Source organism: Suncus etruscus, chromosome 1, assembly GCF_024139225.1.
Source record: "Suncus etruscus isolate mSunEtr1 chromosome 1, mSunEtr1.pri.cur, whole genome shotgun sequence".
NCBI lineage: Eukaryota > Metazoa > Chordata > Mammalia > Eulipotyphla > Soricidae > Suncus > Suncus etruscus.
The window spans coordinates 177,792,323-177,820,165 of record NC_064848.1 but is presented as its reverse complement, the minus strand read 5'-3'; the positions used below and the strand labels follow the sequence as shown (position 1 = coordinate 177,820,165).

General features: G+C 39.4%; 1 protein-coding gene across 1 annotated transcript; it reads left to right on the top strand.

The window, feature by feature from the left end:
• PCTP (phosphatidylcholine transfer protein) lies at window positions 1–27,843 on the top strand. Its single transcript, XM_049772675.1, has 6 exons — window positions 1–183; window positions 16,476–16,593; window positions 19,945–20,024; window positions 24,263–24,434; window positions 25,323–25,390; window positions 26,513–27,843. Exons 1-6 carry the CDS (start codon window positions 40–42, stop codon window positions 26,591–26,593), a joined length of 663 nt encoding a protein of 220 aa, XP_049628632.1. The 5' UTR covers window positions 1–39; the 3' UTR covers window positions 26,594–27,843.

Below are 27,843 nucleotides of genomic sequence, written 5' to 3'. Positions count from 1 at the left end.
GCCACCTCTGCAGCTGGGAGAGACCGAGGCTGAGCCAGGATGGACGGGCCACACGTTGGCGCCTTCTCGGAGGAGCAGTTCCGGGCGGCCTGCGAAGAGCTGAAGCAGCCAGCGTTGACTGAGTCCGACTGGCAGCTGATGGTGGAGACTTTGGGCATCAGCATCTTCCGACGGCTGGACAAGGTAGCTGCTGCCCCCCAAGAGGATCGGAGAAGCCTGCAAGGGCCGCTGCCGCCACGGAAGTCGGGAGTGGGGCGGGATGGTGCGAAATGCAGGGGCGGTGCCTGGGAGCTGAGTTCTGAACGGAGCTGAATGAAGTGTCAGAGGCCCCAAGGAGGAAGTGGTTTGTTTGTTAGTTTGGGTAGAGTTTCTTTCTTTCTTTCTTTCTTTTTTTTTAAATGCTTTTTATTGTGACCAAAGTGAATAACCAAACTTTCACAGTAATATTTAAGGTACAGAGTGACAGTGAAAATCAGGCCCATTCCCACCATCAGGATTGTCCTCCCTCCACCCCCTTTTCCCAGCATGTGTCCCATTCTCTCCTTTGCTAGTGTAACTGTTCCCCTTTTGTGTATAGTTCTGGAAGAGTTTAAATCGAGGGCCTGCTTATTCCCCAGGTCCCTGTACTGTACACCCCTGAGAGATCAGGGAACCTCCACCTATCCTGGCTAGGGTAAGTGCCAATAGATTGGTTGCTAGCGTTGGTGAGGGAGGACTGTCTAGAGTTTAAATGGAATGCAAAGGAGATAAGACTTGGCAGTGATGAGATGTAAAGATGGGATGTATCTCCAGGCATCTCCAGGCATTTTACTAATTTATTTTCTCTTGTGCCCTTTCCTTGTAAATTGCACTAGAAGAAGTTTAATCTGGAACTTTAGGGAGAAAGGTTAACTAAAAGGGTAGGAGGAGAAATAGAGTTATTAAACAGGCTCTGGAAGGATGACACCCGAGGTCTAGTCTAAAAGTCACTCTCAGCAAAGGCAAATGAAAGTGAGATTTCCTGGCAGCGGGGGTGGATTATTATCACAGACCTGTCATAATCTTGTCGCAGGGCCAGATGTGAAAGTTAGTGAGCTGTCAGATTTTTTTTTTTCTCTGAACAAAGGTAACTCCATTTTGGCGACATTGAATACTGCCCTGAGTACTTAGCAGTTCAGTGACATTGATCGCCTCATCACAATGATCAGTCTGTTTGTCAGGGTTTCACTGCTGGAGACTTCATGGTAGTGGGCTTCATCTGTATCTTTATCTAAAACTTTTGAGAATGGAAAGAACTTCAAGGAATCTTTTTCTATTTAAACTAATAATTCTCAAATTCATCCCTCAGAAGGTGTCCCTTTCCTGCATTTATGAATAGTTGATGATCCTTTGTGGTATGCAAAGAGCCATCCCTTGGATAGAATAAAAAGATGAGAGGCCGGAATAATAGTACAGTGGGCAAGGTGTTTGCCTTATATGTGGCTCATGCCAGTTTGATTCCTGGCATTCAAGATGGATTCCCTCTGGTCCCCGAGCACTGTCAGGAGTAATTTCTGGGTGCAGAGCCAGGAGTAACCTCTGAGTACTGCTGAGTGTCCCCTTGTGCCCCCCCCCCCAAAGAAGAAGGACAGGGCAGGCAGAATTAATTTTCTATAACATCAACAGATTGGACATATTTTCAAGCAAAATCCATTTGTCTTCTCTACTGCTCTGTCATTTTTCCTTGCCACTCATATCCAGGCATTTGCCAAGCTTTACTGTTCTACTGTTCTGGCACAACTGACTTTGGGTTCATTTTGTCTTCTCTTTCTTTCAAGAAAATTTGCCACTCTGGGCGGCATCTAGAAGTACAGTCACCTCTTACCTGGTTTCTCAACCTTCCTTTCCCTGGGCTCCTCCATGCAATTTATTCCAAACCTGTCAAACCCCTGAAAGAGAGGTGGTGATCTTATTTATCCATTTACCAATACTTTTTATTACAGAATTAATAGAAGTTGTAGTAGTGGCTTTTGTAAGACCTAATACACTTCATGCTTTCTGCTATTACAGGTACTATTTCAAAGCTTTTCAGGTATTGAATTCTCAGTTCTCCCATTGGCCCTCATATCTGGGCCTTTGCTACTTTTATGCCTATTTGGAAATGAATGCATGGAAGGGTTACATGGATTGCTCAATACATCTTTGACATCAGCACTCAACTTTCTAGCTATACACCTGTACTCTGAACAAGTGCCTTCATCTGTGGAAGAAGGGGAGTATTGTTGAATGAATTATACTGAACTTATTTAATTCTAATTCTCATTTCCAGCTTTATTTCCCAAGGCTCATGCATACACCTCTTGGCTTCTAGCTAACCTAGATCATTTCACCTCTCTTACAGGTCTGTAATTTTTGTTTTTGTGCCTTTTCTTCCCTGATATTATTCACTGTCTCACACAACCCTGCTGTACCTCAGAAAGCAGAAATCAAATGGGTATTTTGTATGTCTACATAATGAACAGCTAAATTTCATAGATTTAGTCCATTTTCCAGGCTTATCAATTGGCCTATTCCCAAAAGACTGTCATGCTGCTCTTTCATTTATTTCTGAGTGAGCAGGTGTTTGTTTGTTTGTTTGTTTGTTGAGTGCATACATGTTGGGATGGAGACTTGAGACTCGAGCAAGGAAACAGATGCTGCAGTCTGCATAAGACTCCTCATTTTTGCCATTAGATTCTCAGAAAGTCCAAACCAAAAAGGACCTTTGATTTCTGGTATGAATTTCCTGTTTAATGTGGTGAAGAAAGAGAAAGTAAACTATGAGTGCTAGTCTCAGCAGATTGGAATCCAGATCCTCCTGTGTTAAGTCAACTTTTTCTTTACTATTTTATTTCTTTCTCTCTTTATTTCCTGTGGTATCCTTTATTTGGAAACATTCTGAACTGTTCTCATACAATAGGACATTATATCATTTTGTGGATTCTGTATCAAGCCAAGCATCTCATGAAAATATTCCTTTGAATTTTTAATAAGTTCCTAAGTGAATAAGCATTTCTCTCTTAAAATTTTTCTTAATGTGGGTCTGGAGAGATAGCACAGCAGTAGGGCATTTGCCTTGCAAGTGGCCAACCCAGGACCAACAATGGTTCAAATCCCAGCATTCCCTGTGGTCCCCTGTGCCTGCCAGGAACAATTTTTGAGCACAGAACCAGAAATAACACCTGGGTGCCACCGGGTGTGGTCCAAAAACCAAAAAAAAAATTTTTTTTAATGTTATCTTGCCTTAGAGAATTGAGTTACTCCATTGGTATTCTGCCACCCACTCTTATATTGCACTTTAATCTGGCACTGACCACATAGAGTAAGTAAGGTCTGTGTAGGTGAAAGTTAAAAAGTCCACAAGTCTGCTCTCATTTCTGTCCAACTGTCTCCTAATTGAGAAGATTTCCACAGTCCTACTCTCTCAGGTTTAATAACTAACTAGATTCACCTAACTCAGTAAAGTGCTATGCTTATTAGTTTTATAATAGTAAAGAAAATAGTTTAGAAAATGAACGAGATAAATGAGAAGACGTAAGGTGAGGTCTGAGAAGGTTTCCCTTGCAGGGCTTCTCCTCATAGATCAGGACACAACATTCTTCTGCCTGGAAATACTCCACTCAGTCTTTGGCATCCAGAATTTTTATTGGTCCTTGTTTCTGTTCTTTTTTCTTTTCATTTTTATTACAACTTGTTTTTATTTCTGAGATGTCTTAAACATTGTTTTTATTATAACACTGTGATTTGCAAAGTTGTTCATAATACAGGCATTTAGTGTTCAAACACCAATCCCACCACCAGTGTGACCTTCTCTTCACCAGTGTCCCCAATTTCCACCTATCACCCTAGTCTGCTTTGCAGGCACAAACAAATTTACTTCATATTGTGACAACACAATGGCAAATGGAATTATCAAAACTTAGATCAATGATGGTCAACTTGAAATAATTGTTCTAATGCTGTATGGTGTAACTGTTAAGACTCATTGATGCTTGTAGATTTCTATTTAACTTTCCCATCACATTTTCTATAATACTGCTGGGTTGATATTACTATGAAATTTTGAAATGTCATGCAACTGCTTGCAGCCACATAGACTAGGATCTATAGATCTGAAACAAATTTTGTAGCTTGGTGCTTTGCTAAGAACCCAAAAAGTTGGAACTTTTTGTCAAAGGGTGCAAGGTATGGTTGTGGGCTACTGTGGTTTTAGACATAAAGGGGAATTTGGGTGCACCCATTCTGAGAATGCCCCGAGCTATCAGCCTTGATTGACTATCTAGGAAGAGTTGGTCACCATTATTTTCTTTTGGACTCTGTCAATTTTCATCATGACAAATCTACCTTACTGTTGCTTCAGGTGGTACTAGGCCAGGTTATTCTTTATTATTGTTGTCTTTAAGTCTCAACCAGGGGTCTCAAACTTGCGGCCTGTGGGCAGCAAACAGCCCTCCGTACAACATTTTGTGGCCCTGCCCTAGAGGAATCTTTTTTTTTGTTTTGTTTTGTTTAGTTGTTTAGGTCACACTCCTCCAATGTTCAAGGCTTACTACTGACTTTGCACTCAAGGATCACCCCGACTTTGCCTCCTGCAGCCTGCAGGTAAATTGAGCTTGAGAACCCTATTTCTATTTGGGTGATTAGAGTTTACTTGGTTGGGACCCTTTAATGTAGGGTCATTGACTTACCCAACTTTTGATAGCTTTTGGTTTAATTCTGTGGCTGCAGCTCCTTCAATATAAGTTTCAATGACCAATTTCTTAATTTTCAACTCAAGATTTCCACTCCGCTGGAATGAGATTCCAGATTCACCCCATCATCTCTTACCATCTTCTTCTTTTTCACTCTAATTCATGGTATGTGTTAAGGCCCATAAAGAGAAACTGGAACAAATGATCCAATAAGGCTTCTATTTTGAGCCTATGGCAAGATTCTCATGTGAGAGAGTTCAATGTCACCTGTAGGTAAAGTAAATGAAATTCTCCTGTGTCTTAAATTTTTAACATGACATGAGTAAAGGACTTAGTTGATGGGTATCCTAGTTATAAAAGGGGATGTCTAGCATGGCTTGCATGCACAGCATATTAGTTACTTTATCTGGGGGTTATCACTTAAAATTTATAATATAGGAAGAGCCAGTAAACAAACTCAACCAATTGTAGAATACCCAGCAGTTTTCCTCATGGAAACAGTTCCTTGTTCATCTGAATTATGTGTACTCATCTCTGATCTGTAGAAAACTTGTGCTCATGATTTCTGTGCTGCTGAATAAAAGTACTATCATGTGTTCTGAAAAGACAAAGATGAACTTAGTGTTTCTTATATTTTCTATGTACATATGTATATATTTAAAATATTTTGCTCTTTTTTAAAATAGAAGACAGATTCTGAATTCTTTTCTTAAACAGATCTTTTGATATATAATATTTGATATTTTTCTTTTTCATTCTTTTATATGAAATAACAATATTAAACTAGAAATTTCCAAGTTTCTTTGAATGCACTCTGTCTTCCTTTCCCTTCTTTTTTTTTTTTTTTTTTTTTTTTTTTTGGATTTTTTTAGGCCACACCCGGCGGTGCTCAGGGGTTACTCCTGGCTGTCTGCTCAGAAATAGCTCCTGGCAGACACGGGGGACCATATGGGACACCGGGATTTGAACCAACCACCTTTGGTCCTGGATCGGCTGCTTGCAAGGCAAACACCGCTGTGCTATCTCTCCGGGCCCCTCCCTTCTTTTTTTTAATTTAAAAAAATCTTTAATTTTTTTATTTAAACAACTTTATTACATACATGATTGTGTTTGGGTTTCAGTCATGTAAAGAAAACCACCCATCACCAGTGCAGCATTCCCATCACCAATGTCCCAAATCTCCCTCCTCCCCACCCAACCCCCGCCTGTACTCTAGACAGGCTTTCTATTTCCCTCGTACATTCTCATTATTAGGATAGTTCAAAACGTAGTTATTTCTCTAACTAAACTCATCCCTGTTTGTGGTGAGCTTCATGAGGTGAGCTGTAACTTCCAGCTCTTTTCTCTTTTGTGTCTGAAAGTTATTATTGCAAGAATGTCTTTCATTTTTTTTAAAACCCATAGATGAGTGAGACCATTCTGCATCTTTCTCTCTCTCTCTGACTTATTTCACTCAGCACTCAGCATAATAGATTCCGTGTACATCCATGTATAGGAAAATTTCATGACTTCATCTCTCCTGACAGCTGCATAATATTCCATTGTGTATATGTACCACAGTTTGTTTAGCCATTCATCTGTTGAAGGGTACCTTGGGTGTTTCCAGAGTCTTGCTATGGTAAATAGTGCTGCAATGAATATGGGTGTAAGGAAGGGATTTTTGTATTGTATTTTTGTGTTCCTAGGGTATATTCCTAGGAGTGGTATAGCTAAGTCATATGGGAGCTCTATTTCCAGTTTTTGAAGGAATCTCCATATTGCTTTCCATAAAGGTTGAACTAGACAGCATTCCCACCGCAGTGGATAAGAAAGCCTCTTCAACAAGTGGTGTTGGCACAACTGGCTAGCCACTTGTAAAAATTGAACTTAGACCCCCAGCTAACATCATGTACTAAGGTTAAATCCAAATGGATGAAAGACCTCGATATCAGACTCGAAACCATAAGATATATAGTACAACACATAGGTAAAACACTCCAGGACATTGAGACTAAAGGCATCTTCAAAGAGGAAACTGCTCTCTCCAAGCAAGTGAAAGCAGAGATTAACAGATGGGAATATATTAAACTGAGAAGCTTCTGCACCTCAAAAGAAATAGGGCCCCGGGGCCGGGAAGGTGGCGCTAGAGGTAAGGTGTCTGCCTTGCAAGCGCTAGAGTAGGATGGACCGGACCGTGGTTCGATCCCCCGGCGTCCCATATGGTCCCCCCAAGCCAGGGGCGATTTCTGAGTGCATAGCTCAGGAGTAACCCCTGAGCGTCAAACGGGTGTGGCCCAAAAACCAAAAAAAAAAGAAATAGGGCCCAGGATACAAGAGGCCCCCCCCCCCCACTGAGTGGGAGAAACTATTCACCCAATACCTATCAGACAAGGGGCTAATCTCCAAAATATACAAGGCACTGACAGAAATTTACAAGAGAAAAACCATCTAATCCCATCAAAAAATGGGGAGAAGAAATGGACAGACACTTTGACAAAGTGACAAAGAAATACAAATGGCCAAAAGACACATGAAAAAATGCTCCACATCACTAATCATCAGGGAGATGCAAATCAAAACAACTATGAGGTACCACCTCACACCCCAGAGATTGGCACACATCACAAAGAATGAAAACAAGCAGTGTTGACGGGGATGTGGAGAGAAAGGAATCCTTTCCCTTCTTTTTATGGCTTTCTTTACCTACTCAGTTTCTTCCTTCTTCCTCCCCACTTTTCCCCCTACCAGTTTGTAATGACATTAACTTAGCATTTATTACAAGGTACTCTCATCTACATGACAGTTGCACCTCCATCACTAAATTGAGCTTTTGGAAAAGTGAACAATATTCACTGATGAGAATAAACTTAAAGAGTATAGAGTTACAGCAACAGTATATAATTAATTATTTGTAGAAAATAAAGTGAAATAAAGGGGTAGAGAGAATGTATGGAAAGAGGCCTGATCTTATCCATGACTGAATGGAAAGTTTCCAGACACCACAAAAGGACCTAGGGGAGAGTAAAAGAACATGTATGAAGCCTGGGATTATTCCCATGACAACATACTTCAAGGGCAGAGAAACCCTGTATCTCTTAGGCCAAGGGAATTCTCTTTCTAATCTCTCCAATATTTACTATGCCTATTGCAAAAATAAAAAAAAAAAGGAAGCACAAATTAACTTTTTTTAGTTGTTATTGTTATTTTTGTTGTGGGTTTTGTGCTCTATTTTGATTTTATTTCAGGACCGTGGTTATTGTTTGGTTGTTTTCTTTATTGCTGTGGTGTTTTTTGTTTTGTTTGTTTGTTTGTTTTTGTATTGTTATGTTTTTCTTCCTTATTCCCTTTCTTCTCTTAAATCGATATTTATAGTCTCTAGAAGGATTCCTCCCATATTTTTTCTTGTTTGATTTTTGCCCCCCTCCTTTTCTCTTTCCTTCAAACAGAACCACATAACTTGAACCATCTTGTTCTGCCTCACAAATTGAGGGGCAAATAATGGAGGGTACCAAGACCAAACAGTCGAATGAACATTGAGTAGAAAGAAAAATGATCAGACTTAGGTACCAAATCCAAAACCAATGACAGCAGAATCGATACCCAATCTACAACAAACTAGACACAGAGGGGACCACTTATACCAGCAGCCCGGGGGGGGGGGGCAAAGGAAGGGGAGATGGGATGCATGCTAAGAACAGGGTTGGAGGGAGGACAACATTGGTGGTGGGAATGCCCCTGATTCAATGTCGCTGTGTACCTAAAATATTACTGTGAAAGATTTGTAATCCACTTTGGTCAAAATAAAAATTATTAAAAAAAAAAAAAAGAGAGAATGTATGGAAGCTGTAGCTATGTCTGTTGATGTGTTTTGAATGAAGGATTCTGGAAATGTTTGAATGGAGATAGAAGTGAAATAAGTGATTATGTCATGGAAATATCTGGAAAAATATGTACCTGGGAGTATACCTGAAATTCAAGCCCATTAGAATAATCTAGAAATGTTTGAAGACAACACCACCTTAGAGTTCTAAACTTAATTGGCTTGACTGGAGCTTGATGATTCTTTGGAAAGACTCCATTTTTATCTAATGGATGATTAGTCTATTCTGCATACTTGTATGTATGTTTGATGAACTTCATACTGACAGAGATGACACTTTCTCTATTTTAGAGGTACATTGTTTCTATTCCATCCCTATTACCTAACTCAGTATTCTTTTTACCATAGTCCACTTGCCTCTCTCAGGCCACTCCCCCCTTCCCCCTAGATACTGTCCCTGGAGACTAAGAATTTGTTTTTGTTTTCTTGGGACATTGTCTAGTCCCTGACTCTGTTTCTTTCCTATTTCATAGAGGAATGAGATCATCCGGTATTTGTTTTTGACTTTCTGATTTATTTTGCTTAGCAAGACCTCCTCCGGTTCTATCAATGTTGCAGTGAGAGCCAAGTTTAATTTATGTTTCTAATAGCAGAGTGGTAGTCCACTGTAGGTGTGTATGTATATGTGTGTGTACAACACAGTTTCAATATGCGGCAATCTGTATTGGACATTTGACTTTTTCCATATCCAAACTATTGTGAATAGTGCTGCAATGAATTAAGGTATACACGTATCTTTTTAAATTAGCGCTTTTATGTTTTTATGTAGAAACCTAGGAGAGAAATTGCTATATCATATGATAGCTCTGTTTCTTAAATTTTGAAAAAAATCTCTATAATTTTTACCTTATAGACAGTGGTCCTCAAAAACAGCCTGCAGGCCACATATTGTATTTGTTTCCATTTTGTTTCTTCACTTCAAAATAAAATATATGCAGTATGCATAGGAATTTGTTCATAGGTTTTGTTTTTACTACAGTCTGGCCCTCCAATGGTGTGTGGGACAGTGAAGTAGCCCCCTGTTTAAAAAGTTTGAGGACCACTTTTAGACAGTCCATTTGCATTCCTCCCAGCAATGAATGTGTGTTTCTTTTGTTCCACAACTCATCAGTACTTTTTTCTGTATTTTGGATATATAGGACATTATTCCACATATTAGAGTACATATCTGATTGTTTTTCTATTTGCATTTTCCTAATAATAAATAAGGTTAATTTTTTCATATGTCTATTGACCATCTGTTATTCTTTTTTGGAGAAGTATCTGTTTAACTTTTCCTGTTTTTTTTTTCTGTCTTTATTTCTTTTGCTTATGGTTATGTTTTTTTTCCTCTTCATTTAATTTTATGAGTTTATAGCTCTTGGCTATGACATTGACAGATAGATAGATAGTGTGGGAATACTTTCTCCTTTTTTACCTCTATGCAGAAGCAGTATGATAAGAATCACATTAAGCCTTTATCCAATTTCTAATTAGATTTCTAATTAATTTCCAATTAATTTGATTTCTAATAAGTTATTTTAATAAACTCTCATCTCTAATTCTCATCTTCATAAGTAAAGTTCCTTCATAAGTAAAATTCCTTCATAAGTAAAGTGGTATTTTTCTTGTCCCCTGCATCTTTCAAGATTTTATTTTTCTATGATTTTTCTAAGTTTGCTAAGATTTATCCTAAATATTATGCTCAATAATGACAGATTTATTTTAAAGGGTGATGTGAGCTTACATGATAAACCCTACTCTGATTCAAAGTAAAATAGAAATATAGTTGGTGCTTATGGTTTTGTGCCTTTGCAATATAACTTCTGCAGTAAATCAGAATTTTTCTTGCACTTTGGAAGTGCTGATGGCACTGCCTAAGAAGGAATTGCTCAACTTTTCCTATAGAGGACCAAACAATAATTTTTTAGACTTTGTGGGTTAAGAGGTAAATTTAAGGTATTATATATAATTATTTAAAAATGTAAATACTACTTTTTGATAATGAACTGTTAAAACTAGTTAATATGACAAATTTAGTAATTCATGGTCTACATATAGTAGTAAGTAATTTGCTCTGTCATTTTAAGGCCAAAGAGCCTATAAGACTCAGTCTCCTCAAATATAAACTACTGGCAATTTTGCTCTGCCAAAATTGCATGGGTAGCAAATGACTGAATACATTTTGGAAGCATCTAGTAAGTTAAAGGTACTTTGTTGTTAGACTGATAGCTAGGGAGATGAGATATCCCAATATACACATCCTAGGCAGGGCTGGATTACACTGCTTGTCTAGATGAAAAAAATTATTTATTTTTCAAAGCATGACAGTTGGAATGATAAATATTATATATTTGCCCAGTTATAGCCACCTATAATTAAGATAGCTTATTTTGCTCATGATATGTTCAGAGAGGTCAATGACATTTTAATAGTAATATCACAGACCAGGATTGCTGTTATCAGGTTATTGGCTTCAAGTCCAGGTTCTGTCATCATTAATTGTATGAACTAGGGTGAATTTTATTACTGTACAAATATTTTAACAACTCTACTAAGATATAATTCATATATCATAAGATGTGTTGAGTTTTAAATGTTCAGGTCAGTGAATTGAGCAAATTTATGGAGTCATGTCAGTTTCACCACTCTCTAATTTTAAACTATTTGTGTTACCCCCATTTTAATAAGACCATCCACCATTCATATATTCTCTATCTTGGTAGGTTTGCATTTTCTGGATATATATCTCCCTTCCCCTCCACCCCCAAATCCTTAAAACTCATTTTTCTTGTCTAAAACATAGGCAAACCACTGGCCACAACTCACATTGTCCTTTTGTAGATTAGATGGGACAATATATATATAACATTCAACTCTATTCTTGGTATTGAAGAAATCCTCAAGTACTAGCTACTATTTTACTTGCCTATCTATACTCCTTAGGGATTAAACCTATCAATGTTCTCTTAGATCTAAAAGAAAAATCGGATGAACTTATTGACTTTCTTCCTACAGGCATGGCACACATTTTCCAATGCTGGCTGTAGCATTGACCCCTGCCATTAGAATATATTTTATTTGGTGGGTGAGAAAGAACCTTTTTTCAGGGGGACAGGTAGGACAATGTCTTCCAGGAAGCATCCAGGTCCTCATCAGGGATTATCAGCTAACTGGGCTGGTAAATTCAATGCAAAGACTGAGGATGCAGTGCTGCCCAGTCCTGATGGTCTGGAGAGGTAGTGAGAACCACACCTGGTGATGCTTGATGGACCCTGCATTGCCAGGGATTGAACCCAGTTTATGCACATGGTAGACATGTATCCTAAATGGTCTACTGTTAGATGTCAGCCAACCAGGCCTGGGATTTAATGTAAGGGCACACAGATGTGTTGCTGCTCAGGTCTTGTAGTGCTGGGGATCATGTAAACTCTTCCAGTAGTGCTTGTAGCTGCTAAGGACACACCTAGTGGTCCTCAATTGTCCCTGGAATATAGGTTAGTTTCATACAATGCATGTATTTGACCCTATACTATCTTTCTGGACTCTGTGTCTTTAGTTTTTTGTTTTTGTTTTTTGTTTTGCTTTGTTTTGGGCCACACCTGGTGATGCTCAGGGGTTACTCCTGGCTCTGCGCTCAGAAATAGCTCCTGGCTTGGGGGACCATATGAGACACTGGGGTATCGAACCGCGGTCCATCCTAGGCAAATGCAAGGCAAATGTGCGAGGCACATGCAAGGCAAATGCCCTACCACTGTGCCACATCTCTGGCCCCTGTATCTTTAGTTTTAAAGATAGCTTACATATGAACAATAAAAAATTTATCCAGATCAAGCTGATGTTTACTTTTGTTCCTTATCAAATTGTACAAACAATGGTACCCAGTTCTGGTGACATGCTCCTTTGCTATTCATTAATAATATAAACTGGTACATACTTTTCAAAAGGCTTAGGAACTGGAGAGACAGGGCATTTGCATTGAGTGTGACCACTCCAGATTTGATTCCCTGAGCCTCATATGGTCCCCTTAGTATCACCAGGAGTGATTCTGATTGCAGGGTCAGGAGTAAGCCCTATACAAAGTCAGGTGTGACCCAAAACCCAATCTAACCCACCTCAACCAAACCAAACAAAACCCCAAACAAAAACCCTAATAAATAAAAGCTTTACACCACATATAAATAGTATTTTCCTAAAATAGCTGAGCCCTTTACCACAAAACTTCTCTAAGGAAGTTATCTAAATGATGGATCCTCTTGGTCCATGTGAAAAAAATACTGTAGTAATCTTTATTTATAACCAGCATTTAGAAATATTGATGAATGTAACAAAATTAATTATGATGCATTTATAACATCAATGCAGTTTGTTTAAAAGTAAGGTTACTGGAGTCTGAGAAATATTATACAAGCTAAGACAATTGCTTTGCACACACTGACCTGGATTTGAACCCTGGCACCTGGTCCTCTGGGAATTTTCAGGAGATCTCTGCACATAGAGCTAGGAGTAAGCCCAGAGCATCACTGGGTGTGACCCAGAAACAAACTGGTGTTGGGGAGATGGCACAGGGGTTTAGGGTGTATGCCTGGTGAACCTTTGAGTCCCATTTACTGTGCTTGCCCCATAGAGCCCTGTGCCCTGGAGGCTTCCTCCCTTACACCACTGCATGTGCCCCCAGAACACAAGGACTATGAAATATGTAGCAATAGCAGCGAGTGACCACCAGGCCTCCTGATCACTACTATGACACCCCCCAAAGAATATATTCTTTTATTGTTTTTGTTTTTATTTTTTGGATCACATCGGCAGCGCTGAGGGGACCATATGGGATGCCGGGATTCGAAAACCATCCTTCTGCATGCAAGGCAAATGCCTTACCTCCATGCTATCTCTCTGGCCCCAAGAATTTATTTTTGAAAATAGTAAATAACAATGCTAATTTTATTTATAGAAATATAAATTTATAGAAATATAAATTTCATTTATAGAATATTTATCTGTGTTTGTTATTTATTAAACTATTTTGTAGAAATATTTACTTAAAAAAAAGATGTCAAAATATACCGGAAGGTATTTTGGTAATGCTGTTTTTTTTCTCTATTTTTGTTGGCATTTTCTAATTCTTTTTGTGATTATTAAAACAATCATTCTATGTTTTTTAAAGATAACATTAAAATGCAAGTATGTTTGCTGTGATCCTTTTGCAAAAAGAAACTGTGTTGAGAAAGTGCTGTGATTCAAGAATTTGGGTGGAGCTATTCCGCACTTGAAAAGTACATTTTCTTAATAGTCTAGGAAAGGTGTTACTGGGCATTTTGTTCCTTTGGAGTTCTGGCATTTCTCAGTTCTGCCACGAAGGGAGTATTTAAAGGAAGTTGTCACAATAGGTCATTCTTCTGTATTCACGTAAATTATGTTTTTCTATTTTCTTTTCCTAAAGGACTTTCTGTTTTTCTTTTCTGTGACATGTATAGGATTGAGGTCACTAAGGGTTGTGACCACATTCTGGAGGAAAAGGGACCCAGTTTAAGGAAACAGTATGTCTTAATTTCACCAGATAACCAAACCCAATTCATGGGAGGTTGGGGAGATAATGATCTCAACACAATAATGTTCCTAAGTACATATAGAAAATACCCTCCCCCTTTCCTAAACAAGGGGTTGATTGGCTCTATTCCAAAGTGGATTGAAGTGTGGGAATGAATCTGTGGCTTTGTGTCTTTGCATATGTGTGAGGAGGAAATGTCCCCATTCTCTACTTTCTACAGGAAGACTTCTCCCCACAGTTATCCTCCATGGATAACCTATGAGGCCTCTGGTCTACTTGATTCTCATTGGTTGGTTGGATATCCTGATTGCAAAGATGCATACTTTTAGAGCTGAAAGACCAGGAATTCAATTTTGATTTTGCCTTTCATTATCTCCCCTCCTTAGCTTTCCCACACATCAAGATTCCTGTACTTAGGAATGTGTTTATTCCAGACTTAATATCCTTTCAGCTGAGAAACCCCTAAAACCACAGGATTTCAAGGAAGATTCACCAAGCTTAGAATGGGTTGTTTATATTTATTTCTTTTATTTATCAATCTGGTACATGCCATTCACTGTGCTCACTTGCAGGAGATAGAAGGGAGCTTCAAAGCATTTTCTTTTCCCTCAGAAAAGTTGAACTTTTTTAACATAAGAAGCTTCCAAACCTATATTTTAATTGTATAATTTGCTGAGACAGAAAGAGTATAATCAAGCACTAAAATTAAATTAGATCTAAAACATTAATATACCCCTCCACGTCCTACCAAAAAAAAAGTTTCACCATGTTATTGCTTGACATCACCTAAGTGTCTGATGTGGTGTTAAGAAGATGGCTTCATTCTATTTATTTTATTTTTGGATTGAAATGAAGAGCCATTAGTTTGACCACAATACTAGACCTTTTTGTCAAGAATTACATTACATCTCCATACAGAGAGAAATGTGTCTAGAAAGATCAACTCTAGCATAGAACCCTTTCAGATAGGGTTCTATCTAACAAACAAAACAAAACAAAACAAAAATTCTGCACTTGGGATTCTAGAATGGACATTTTTCTGACTAAGAGGGACTCCATGATTCGAACCTGGTGTTTCTTCCATCTTTTTGGTCCTTTCACACACAATTCTTTTCTATTAAAAAAGGGGGGGTGTTGGGGCTGGCAAGGTGGCGCTAGAGGTAAGGTGTGTGCCTTGCAAGTGCTAGCCAAGGAAGGACCACTGTTCGATCCCCCGGCATCCCATATGGTCCCCCCAAGCCAGGGGCAATTTCTGAGCTCTTAGCCAGTAGTCACCACTGAGCATAAAACGGGTGTGGCCCCCAAAAAACCAAAAACCAAAAATCAAAAAAACAAAAAAACAAAAAAAAGAAGAGGGGGAGTGATTGAAAAAAAATCTCTCGGAATGAATAAAGTTTATCAAATAATGCTTGGGTGTCATTATGTTCCCAGAGATGCCTAAAATAGTTGTTCACTTCCTAATGCTGGCTGCTTACATGGCATACTAGCTTCAAGTTTTAGTAAACATTCAATGCTCTAAAATACAGCACACACATCTCATTGGAGAATGACTGCTTTAGAAAACAAAGCATCCACCTACCTGGCTGCTCAAGCTATAGTTCTTTGATTCATCCTCAATTCATTGCTGTCTCTTCCCATAGCCAACGCAACAGCAACTCCTGTTGTCATTACTTCCCAATACAACCTTAGATCACTGACTCTCTCCACCACTACCATTACCTCACATTTAAATCATTATCATCTCTTGGAGCATCACACTGGCCTTTAACCCATCTTCAGAAGATCCCTTGTGATACTTTTCTACCAAGCAGAATAAATCTTTCCTTTAAATGTTTGCTCTGTTTCAATGCATCCTTTGATTTTTCCAGAGCACTTACAACAAAACCCTTACCACTTTGGCTTATAAAGCCCTGTAGAGCCTGGGCTTTTCTCTCTGTCTCTGTCTCCCTCTGTCTCTCCCTCTCTTTCTCTCTCCCCTCTCCACACTCCCTATGCTTAGTTCTGTGAATCTCCCAATGTTCTGATTTTTGAACATGTTGTTTCAGAGCTTCCCTTCCAGAGATGGATTTTTAACATCTCACAACAGGCTTCTAATATTTAGAACAATGTTCTGATCATTTTAAGCTTCCAATGGACCTTTTCTGAAAATGCAATATTTATCAGTTAATCCTTCTAAAAAATCTCTTAAGATGCAGGATAGCATTTATAGTCATCACTACTATTCCTATTCCTACTACCAAATTAAGTGAAAGTATACTCCTAATCACAGGGGCTTTATCTGTTCTGACACCAATGAATGTGTGACATGAACCTCATCTCTGCTACTTTTTGAGTGCAGTAGAACTCACTTTCTCACAGTGGAGAGATCAAGGAGCTGTTTCTGCCTTTTCTGTTTTCATAGCAATCTGGACTCTATGAATACAAAGTCTTAGGTGTTATGGAGGACTGCCCACCTTCTCTACTGGTAGATGTCTTCATGGACTTAGAATACCGAAAACAGTGGGACTCATATGTTAAAGGTAAGTGATAACTACAATTTGTTTTTTAGAAAAGTAATTATTATTATTATCCTGGTTAGGAGATCATACCTGGTGGTGCTCAGAGGTTATTCCTGACTCTGCACTAAGAAATCACTCCTGGCAGACTCAGGGGACCCTATGAGTTGCTGAGGATTAAAGTGGGTCAGCCTTGTGCAAGGCAAGTGTCTTATCTGCTGTACTATCTTTCTATCTCCGTGATGATTTGCGTTACAATCCACTAGAAAGTAGAATCTGTTCTTATAAGTAGAATGCAACTAATTGAATTTCTATTATGTAATGCTTTATTTTAAAATGAAAAGTTCCTTTATAATTGCCAGGATTTGTTCCTTGTGTACACTTTACTCTGAGGGCTACTTTTTTTTTTTTTACTGTGTCATTATTATTATTGTTATGGTAGTTGTTTGTATAACAAAGAAAGAGGGACAGAAAGAGATCAAACCTAGAACCTTGTACATGTGAGGCTTGTATGTATTCTCTCACTGAGCTATACCTCAGCCCCATTCCTATTTTTAAGTTGACTACCATTCTATCTATGTTGGTCATCATGGAAGACTTCTTAGAGGAAGTATAGTTTAGGAAATGTTTTGAACGTTGAATGAAAAGTTTTCTAAATATCAGAAATATATTATATATTATATATCCATATATATTATATATGGAGGGGGGAAAAGGAGGGGAGGTAGATGGCTTATGAGTATTTGAGGCTCAGAAGCAACATGCATTATATTGTCAAGAAAATATTAATAAAAATTAGGTTATGTTCAAAAGCAGTAAGCATTGGTATAGTAGAAGAAATAGAATCTGGCACTGATGGAAGGACCATCTGGATCCCAAGACCGTACCTAGCATGGCCATTCTTAAAATACAGTCAATTCTTAGATGTAAAGGAAGTGAATGAAAGGTATTAACAGAGACTCCTCCTGCCACTAAAAACTATGAGCGGACCTCTGCAATTTCAGCCACAGTAGTACTGAAGTATCAAGTTAACCAACATGGGCAACACAAACTCTGAAAGACTGTTTCTAGAGTCAGGACTAATGGTCGCATATAATAGAGAGATAAAATTCCAGGATGGAAAATGGACAATGAGATTATGAGTTCACTAAACTGAAAACTCTGACTTTCTTATTTCCAGGATAGCTGCATCCAGCACTTAAATAATTTTCTATCGAGACTTTTCTTCTGTGTTGACCTTATTCTTAGGCTCATGTCTTTGCAAAGGCAAAGATGGGCACCAGAGGATCCAGATTTATATTCCAGTGATGTAAACTATCTGGAAGGAAAGAAAGAATAATACTGTTTTCCAATTGATAGAGTCCTGGATTGGCTTAGTATGGATCATGTGCTAATTCATTATTTGAAATCTCTTAGTTTTCCAGTACACCCTGCCATCTAGATTTGTTTTGCTTATGTATCCTAAACAGAATTCAGGTGTTCTTTGTTTAATACTTTCTAGTAGCCTTGATCCATTCCTGGGATATAGATGCTGCCAGTAAGGTATACATGTGGCTACAACTTTGGGGAAAAAAATGCAAGAAGGCAGGCAGTATGCACAATCCTCTCTACAGAAACTGTCATGGCAGATACATGTGCTTTGTGGGGGAAACAATCACAGGGCCTGTGCTGTTCTTTGTTTGGCATCAGCGGCTTCAGTCCTGTTGTCTGGGCCATGTTGTAGGAACAACTTGGCTTTTCTCTGAGATTCTAAAGCTGGAACTTTAGAACTCTGGACGTTCTAAAGCTAAGTTGTGGTCCTCCTGAATATTCTGGGAGCTTCCCAGTAATATTTTTTGCATCACTTCTTGGTTCAACTTCGAGAATAGTTCAGCTAAGACTTGTACCATCTTTATACTAATCTTTGCTCATTATCCCAACCCTGAAGTTAATGTCATTTGCTTCTTGCTTAAACCATGTAGTCAAGAAGAAGAAAAAAGTTGCCCTGAAAGAGAATCAATGCCCAGCCTGTAAACACAGATTCTTTTTCCTCCCTTCCTTCCTTCCTTCCTTCCTTCCTTCCTTCCTTCCTTCCTTCCTTCCTTCCTTCCTTCCTTCCTTCCTTCCTTCCTTCCTTCCTTCCTTCTTCCTTCTTTCCTTCCTTCCATTCCTTTCATCCCTTCCTTTCATCCCTTCCTCGCCCTCCCTCCTTCCTTCCTCTTCCTCCCTTCTTCCCTCCATCACTCACTCATTCACTCCTTCTTTCCCTTCCTTCCACCTTCCCTTCCTCTATTCTTGGCTATCTCCCTTCCTTCCCTTCACTAGTTTCTACCTTCCTTTCTTCTCTTCTTTTCTCTTTCCTTCCTTCTGCTGGATTTTGCTTCCTGTTTCACCATGGGTTAACCATGGGTTGGTAAGTTCTGGAATTTGTGGTCTGTTTTAAATAGGCTTTCAAATTCTGAACAAAATTCAGTTTCCTATATCAGTATCTCCTTAGGTTGCCTCAGCATCTCTTCAGTGGTTAGGTGAGAGCTGACTGTAAAGCTTATCATTGGATGTGCTTGTCACAGAATTTCATTTCTCACTATCTCACTGCAAGAGTGGGCTGCTGGGGCTGGGGTAGTAGCACAGTACTACCACGTTTGCCTTGCACATGCTGACCCAAGACGGACACGGGTTCGATCCCAGGCATCACATTTGTTCTCCCGAGCCAGGAGCAATTTCTGAGCACAGAGCGAGGAATAACTTCTGTGTGCTGCTGGGTGTGCCCCCCCCCCCAAATAAGAAAATCAACAACAGAGTGGGCTGCTATTTGTATACAGAAATAGAAGGACATTTTATACCCACCCAGAATCTTGGTCTCATATCAAGAAACAGAAGTGAGAAACTTAGGGTTAGCCCATTTCTAACAATCTTGCCACTTTCTTCTGTCTAGAAATCACACTGCTTGGCACTGGAGCCTCTATTTATCTCCAAAATGCACTAATTGACTGGAATGGGTTAATTCTACCAAAGAAAGAGCGTTCTAAATCAAAACTCTTGGTACAGCAGTGCCACCTGGTGGTTAAACTGATTTTTAAAACTTCTGAAATTTTAGTTTTGGATCATTGATTTATTTATTTATTTTTTTTTAGTATGCTCTATTCTAGACTCTTGCTGTTGATCTCCAATGGATAAGCTTGGCTTACTCCTTTAGTTTTTGTTTTGATATATACTAGAATTTATCTCTAGACACCAATATTTTATGGTGATCTACTTAACTTTTGTCTAGAATTCTGTGCCTTAGGAGTTAATGAATTATTGTACCCTAGAAGTTGGCATACCTTGATTTCTTGTTAATTAAAGGTCAAAAGCTTTGTAGGTGTTATAAATTCTTTTTTTTTCTCCCCTCTTTAGAACTCTATGGAAAAGAATGTGATGGAAAGACTGTGATCTACTGGGAAGTGAAGTACCCCTTTCCCATGTCCAACAGAGATGTATCCTTTTGGAGGAAACACTGGTACTTGGCCTTCTGAGTGTTTTGGTGTGTCTTGGCCATCACCCAATGGTTGTGAAGTCAGTTTTCCAGCATGTGTGGACAGTGATGTCTGCTGGTTCTCCCAGGAGGACCTGCTAGAGTTTGTTGCTCCATATGTGGCTTTTGGATATGTGAGAGTTTGGTACCGGGGTCTGACTATGTGGAATGGTGGTTGTTGGAGAGAAGGTTATACTTTCCTGAGAAGTTTTTAGGCCCTAAAATTGTTGAGTTATAGAATTGGGCACTGGAAACAAGCTTGGTAAAAAGTGATTCATATATTCTCTTAATTCAGAGAGACCTAGAGAGGTAAAATGACTGATAAGTGGCATATGCGGGCCCTACATTTGTAGTGCTTATGCCCCAGATTTCTGGCTCTCTAATGCCACCACCACCACTACCTCTCCCCATACCTTCTATTTCAAATGACCTCAAGATGATTCCTCCTGGATTTCTGACAATGGATTTATGTTTCTTCCACTCAATTTTCTTAGTTATTAAATCAAGCGGCTGAATGGACTAAGGTCATATTTAGCTGATTTTTTCTTCTTCTTTTTAATATATTTTCTACCTAAGTAACATGATCATAGTTGGGTTACAGTCATAAACATAACACCCCCCTTCACCAGTGTAACATTCCCCCCTACCCTCTTTCCATCCCCTGCCTGTATTTGAGACAGGCATTCTACTACAGTTATTTGTTTTTAAGTTCAGTAAACTGTATTTTTTCCCTTAAAGGATAAGAGTAAAAAATATAGTAAAGGTGTGATAGTGGTAATCACTGTTGTTTGCATAGGTCCAGAAAAATGGGGAAAATGGAAAAAAATCCTTGACCTGATTACAAAAAGGCCTCACCCCAGAAGTTTATTGGCATAAGACCTACTCTGGGTTCCAGGCATACTAGTCTATCCAACCCGAGTCATTCTCCGTGGCCCCGGTGAAACTTTTTCACACTTTATTAGCTGATTTTCTAAGGTCACATTTAGCTGACTTTCTTTCTTTCTTTCTTTCTTTCTTTCTTTCTTTCTTTCTTTCTTTCTTTCTTTCTTTCTTTCTTTCTTTCTTTCTTTCTTTCTTTCTTTCTTTCTTTCTTTCTTTCTTCCTTCCTTCCTCCTTCCTTCCTTCCTTCCTTCCTTCCTTCCTTCCTTCCTTCCTTCCTTCCTTCCTTCCTTCCTTCCTTCCTTCCTTCCTTCCTTCCTTCCTTCCTTCCTTCCTTCCTTCCTTCCTTCCTTCCGTCCTTCTTTTTCTTTTTCTTTTTTTTTTTTGGGTCACACCCAGCAGCGCTCAGGGGTTACTTCTGGCTCTGTGCTCAGAAATCGCTCCTGGCAGACTCAGGGCACCATATGGGATGCCGGACAAACCACCATCTGTCTATGTGCAAGGCGAATGCCCTACCACTGTGCTATCTCTTTGGCCCCATATTTAGCTGATTTCTATGAAATTCCTTTAACACTAACCTGGGAGGTCAGGACGGAAAGTTGCTGAATGAGCAGAATGACTCAGGGTAGAATGATTGATTTGTGAGGTTTTGACTCTGCCATTCGATCATTCAATCACAGCAGCTGAGTGGTTTATATGGTGGATCTCCATGTAAAATCATCTGAATAGAGTCTTAAATGAAAACCTTTGGATTGCACGATTACTGTAATCTTATTTAGCTCTGACACTCCATAAATTAATATTTTCATAAGTAATTGACAGAGGGGAAATGTTATACATGTACTATTTGTGCTGAGTATTGTGTCAGTGTCAGTCTCGTTCCCTACTGGATTATAAACTCTCTAAAGATTTATTGGCACAGTTTCCATATCCTGCTAGTGAAAATGTGTACATACTATATACATTTAAATAAATATTGATTTCCCTTAGATTTTAGAATTTATATGGTATTCTCTAACCCTGCTATCAATTGCACAAGGGGGAAATCATCTACTTGATTTCACCATTAAGGAAATTGAGGCAAAGAAAATTGTTCGTAGGTTCACAATTAGTGAGTGGCACAAGCTGGTTGGAAGCCAGGTCCAGTTATTTGTGGACTTAGTGAACTTGACCAGAGTGTAGTCTCACCTCTCTGATCCCATAGAGTCCCAACTGAAGAGGTCTTCTCACTAGCACATGCTTGGAACTCTCTGAAGTTCTGTTTTATTCCCTTTTCAGTGTTTGTAACACCATCGTGAGTTCCTTAATCTTCCTATATCTGTGAATTACCTATCTAATAGGTTGTTAAAATTTTGAGGGATGGAGAAGGGTTCCCAAGTGATATTCAGCCAGTGAAGCCAGTTGGTCAGTCCAAAGGCTTGAGACACATGGCTGCTTGGGCCCTGCAGTGCCAGGAATTATTGAGGCCACCCTGGCAGTGCTTAGGACACTACAGGATTGAGTCTAGAAATGCTTAGGGACTTTGCTATGCCTGCCAACAGATTGAACTGGGCTTAACAGCTTGCAAGATGAGCACCTTAACCCTGTACTGTCTCTCAGGGCCCCAGACTTGTTAAATTCTTGAGATGAAAGACTCATGCAAAAAACATTTGTTTTGGAGTGGTAGGTCCCATGTTGTGTGTATATATATATATATATTATTTGTCATAGGACTTTTCAATTCTCTGAGCCCACAATAAAGTTGAAGTTTTTTGGTAATATGTTATATAGCACACTTGCCTTAACAACTCTTCAAAGATTTTTGCTGGTTTATATCAATTTAAGATTCCCTCAATGATGTGGCAAATGATGGCTAGCACATGAGTCGAGTAGAGTGTGGGAGAGAATGGGACTATATTTGCTTCTAGGGAAAATTGAAAAGCTTGGAAGAAATAAAAGACCCAAGCAACATAAATTTCCCCTAAAACATTTAATAACCTGACTAATTGAAACCTGGGGAAGAAACTAGAGAAACTGGTGTTCATACAACCCTGCAGGGGTACCCAAGTGAAAGGGGACACCTATGGATTCCATAGAGTCTTGGAAGAGGCATAGGGCTTGAGTTGCTTCTATGTTACAGCAAGTATGATGGTGTTAGAATAGCTTTTTGATTTTCCAAAAGTTCTGCCACTTGAAAGTATTATGAACACATTAAAGAGTTTGCATCCTATCTGGTTATAAAAGTTTGGGAGCTGGATCTGGGTTTGGATTGAAATTTCATCAATATAGCTGGACTTTGGGATTTGGGACAAATTTCTTTGACCTCGCTGAGCCTTAACTTTGTCACTTGTGAAATGAAGATACTTATACAAAATTCAGGCTTTGGATCAAACTGATGCTATATGTAAAGTTAGACAGAATATAACATGATAGGATTCCATAAGTGTCCCTAATGTTTGTCAAGATTTAATAGTCCTTCTTAGAATAGTGTACTAGACTTATACATTCTGTGAATGAATGTATACTGAGGTGAAATAGCTTTGTTATTCTGGTGAGCCAGTAATTAACTCAGAGTTGATATTGGTCTACTATATATTTAAGTACAGGTTAGATCTTCTTGTGACTACACTTTTTTTTTGTTTTTTTAGTTTTGGGTCACACCCAGTAGTGCTCAGGAGTTGCTCCTGAATCGTCGCTAAGAAATCATTCTTGCCAGGCTTGGGGGACCATATGGGATGCCGGGATTCGAACCACCATCCTTCCTCATGCAAGGCAAATGCCTTATGTTCATGCTATTTTTGCGGCCCCATGACTACACTTTTAAGTCACGTTGCTTTACCATTTTCTGTGCCTAATTGATCATCAGAGCTTTGGATAAAGGTGGGACACTGTGAGGTGAACCTGTAGTTTATCACCTGCTTATTTAACTCCTTATTTTTCTGCTCCCCTAAACTCCACTACTTCACCAAATTATTCTATTCTCCTGGATTGGGAAACTGAGACTCAAAATAAGTGAAGATCCCAGACCCATCCTGCTGGGGAGTGAGCAATGATATATCACAAAGCCTTCTGAGAGAAAAATGTCTCTATCTCTCCCATTTCCCACAGTTAAAAGCAATAATCATTCATAGGTAGGTAGGGCATGCTTTGAAAACAGAATACTGGTGGTTGGAGGACCATCTCATGTGCTGGTAAGGAAAGCAGAACAGTTGAGTAAAAAGAGGAAGTTGATGCCATGTGGGAGGTTTTACATAACCTTCCTTGGCTTTGGGCATTGGAGCTAATTTTGTGTAGGCCTACAATGCAGTTATAGAGGGTATGCCTCCTTGACTAGAGTTGCAGTATGTCTATATCCGGCAGAAGCAAGAAATGAATTTAGATGGGAACAAGATCTATGTGATTCTGGCACAGAGCACATCTGCATCACAATTTCCTGAGAAATCAAGTGTGATCCGAGTGCAGAGATACAAGCAGAGCCTGGTGATCCAAAGTGATGGCAAGAAGGGAAGCAAAGGTAAAGTAAATTTCCTTCCTTAAGGCCATACTGACTGCAGGCCAGTCAGAAGATGGAAGCTTTCCCCTGAGATCAGAGAATGGACTCTATAATAATGGAACCAGGGATTAATTCACCTTGTGAAAGTTCTCCATGCAGCTCCCAAAGATGGACTAGAAGGCCAGATGCATGCCTATCCTCCATCTGTTCTGGATGGATGCTTGCATTGTCCAGATTAAATCAGAACAGTCCAGTGATGTGGGAGTTTAAGAGAGTCATTTCAGGCTGGTCCTGGCCAAGCCTGGGGTGGACAAAAGGCTGGCAGAATCTGTCAGAGTACACAGTGCCTGCTCCCCATGCTCGTTTATTAATCCTACTCAGCCTGAAGTTTCTGACCCCAAGAAGAAAAGTAAATGGGGTTGTCAGCCACTTGCTGTTCTGGAATGAAAGTTGCCTGGCATGTCAGGCCAAATCTGAACATCATTCTGTGCTTTTTACATCTGTCACCTGAGTAGAAAAGACTCACTTTTCTGAATCTGTTTTATCATTTTTAAACTTGGGTTTAATATCTCTACCTTTTTAGACTTGTAAGGGTTGTTAGATGAGAGATTATATCCAATTACCTACCATTTTCAAGGTGTTTAATCCATAGCAGAATGCCTGTGACTATGTTTTATATAGTCCTTATATAAATATATATATATATACATATATATATATATATGCTGTATGTGTGTGTGTGTGTGTGTGTCCCTTAAGCCAGGCAAGGGATAAAAAAATATGCATTATGTATTAAAGTTCTTTATTTTCTGGGTCTAATCCAAAGAATTAGAATTCTCAGGATTTGTGGCTAGATCTTTCTAAAATGTTTTTTCATCTTTCTCAATTGTCCTTTCTTTCCCTCTTTAGTTTTCATGCATTACTTCGATAACCCGGGTGGCCAAATTCCGTCCTGGCTCATTAACTGGGCAGCCAAGGTGAGATCCCAGGAGGTAGGAGGGGGAAGTGTGCTTGACAAATGTTGACTTAACCCATGGGGCTGTCGGGCTGCAGAGACACACTGTCTCAGGCCTAATGAGGCTCTTTTATGAAGCAGCTTGGTTGAGTGACTACAGCGAGGACTGGGGCTGCCAACACCCAGGATGGAGGCTGGAACAAAAGACAAAGGATTGTCTCCGGACTGCTAATGCCCCCAGCCCTCCATCAGAATCACTCTTTGGAACCTCAGGACAATAGTCTGTTCCTTGTAGCAACAATGGTGCCTCTGGATCCCGTCTCTGCTTAGTAAGGAGTAAGACACACCAGACTGGCTCTGGAGACAACCAGACGCGTCCAGGCCCCAGGGAAGCCACTGGTTTTGTTAGGGTGGTTTTGTGTTTCTGTAGGAAAGGAAACTGCAGTGGCAGCTCACGTCACTAGTGAATGCCTTAGAGCTTAGAATTGTTGGGCTTGTTAGGCTGGCTGGTACAAATCCTACATATTGGCTGGGCTCAACAGAGTCCTGGGGAGAGTGAAAAAGCATACAGGCTTAGAGTCAAACTGATGCTATTTTGAAGTCCAGCTCAGCTTCTGACTTTGTGTGTTATCTAAAGAAGCCATTGACTTATTTTAAAAAGTTGAGATGGCTATAACATATTTCATGGACAAGGTAGAAGTTTGATCAGGCTTGGGACAATTTTTGCACACAACTCAATACGTCTATTCTACTGGTGCCTCCAAATCCTTACCATTTTTTATTTTACTAAGGAATTTTTTCATTTTAATTTTTTTGGCAGAGTCCTATAACTCAGTCTAATTCCACCTCCTGTTCCTTTTTTTTTATTTTCATAAAGCAATCTCTGAAACAGCTTCATTTTTACTCACAAGATCTGAAATCTAAGATAGTTTCTTGCATCAGTATCCCCTTAAGTCTGGTCTGGCCTGTGGCCTGGATCTTATCTTTTGTCTCTCTCTCTGTGGCAACACTCTTTTGAAATCTGGTCAGGGGCCGATTTTATTTCGGTATTCCTCAGACTATCTCTGTTTCCTCTTGCCACATCTCAAAGAATCCTACATAATGGATCTGAGGCATGAACCTGACCATCTCTTTTGTCTTGCAGAGTGGAGTTCCTAACTTCTTGAAGGACTTGGAGAAAGCCTGTCAGAACTACCACAAAAGAGCTTCTAAGCAAGGAAATTGAGAGCCATATATTCATGGAACGACATCCTAAAAGGACCATCCCTTCCTCTCCTCATGTGAAGAAGCCTGTATCCACCTCAGCACTTCATCCCATCCTAGTGTTTGCAGCTAAGCCCAGCTCACCTGCCTGGTTCCTGTCCCATTCTCTGACCCCAGGACTGACTGCCTTATTGAATTTGGGTCAGATCAGGGAAATCTTTGCATATTTATGTTTTAAAAGGCAAGTCTTGAACAGAGAATACAATCATTCCATTGTGCCATTTCAGGGATGGTTGGGTTGAGAAATAATAAGACAGACCCTAGCCATCCAGCTCCTTCCCAGAATGGGATTTCTTATGGTGTAGGAGAGGCCATCAGAAGTGATATGGCATTTTGAGTAGACATTGATTGTACACCAAGATGTGAAGACTAGTGCAGGGGTACCCTTGCATGTGCTTTTGGTGACTTGATTTGATTAAGATTTAAGGTGTCCATCCATTGTGTCTCCCCCACCTCCTATCTCCTATCTGTGTCTCCCCAAACTCTGATATACAACAACTTTAAAAAAAATAGCAAGCCTGGTTGAGAACATAATGTGGTAATTGGTTCTCTGCATGCATGTCTAAGATTTTCATTCCCTTTTCCATATGGCACTGGAGAAAAGCTATCCATGCCTCACTAGCCAGGCATTTTACTTGAAGTGGAGGCACCATCTAGATGACTGTGACACTCAGTGGTGTTGACAGTGCTACATGTGGGGTTTAATGATAAAGTATATCTGTATGCAGGAAGGCACAGTTCTCTTCAGACTGTTTGGACTGTCCCCTGTACTCAGGAATTATATCTAAGTTGCCTACCTCTCCTACCACAAAAGGGTTCCCAGCATTCTTTGCTTTTTTCCAAAACAGTGGTGAGGCAATCTATTCTGTGGCCAAATGAAAAGCCTTGGTAATCTCAGGGAAAAAAAATAACCACTGTAGATGATAGTACCAAACTCTGATTAATAATCTTAGAAATTCAGGTTGTAAAGTCAAAAGTAAGCTACTTAAAAATACATATATTAATTTAGGTGATGTTTACAATGTTATTGTTTATGGTCTTATTTAGCCATTGCACTCAACCACCACCAAAGTGCCCAGGACCCTCCACTAATGTCCTTAGATTAATTCTAACCCACCTCTTCTTCCCACTCTCTCTCTGCTTGGTGATATTAGTTTTGTAATTGAAAACTAGAGGTTTTTCATCATTCAATATGATCTATTCCTTTGTTTT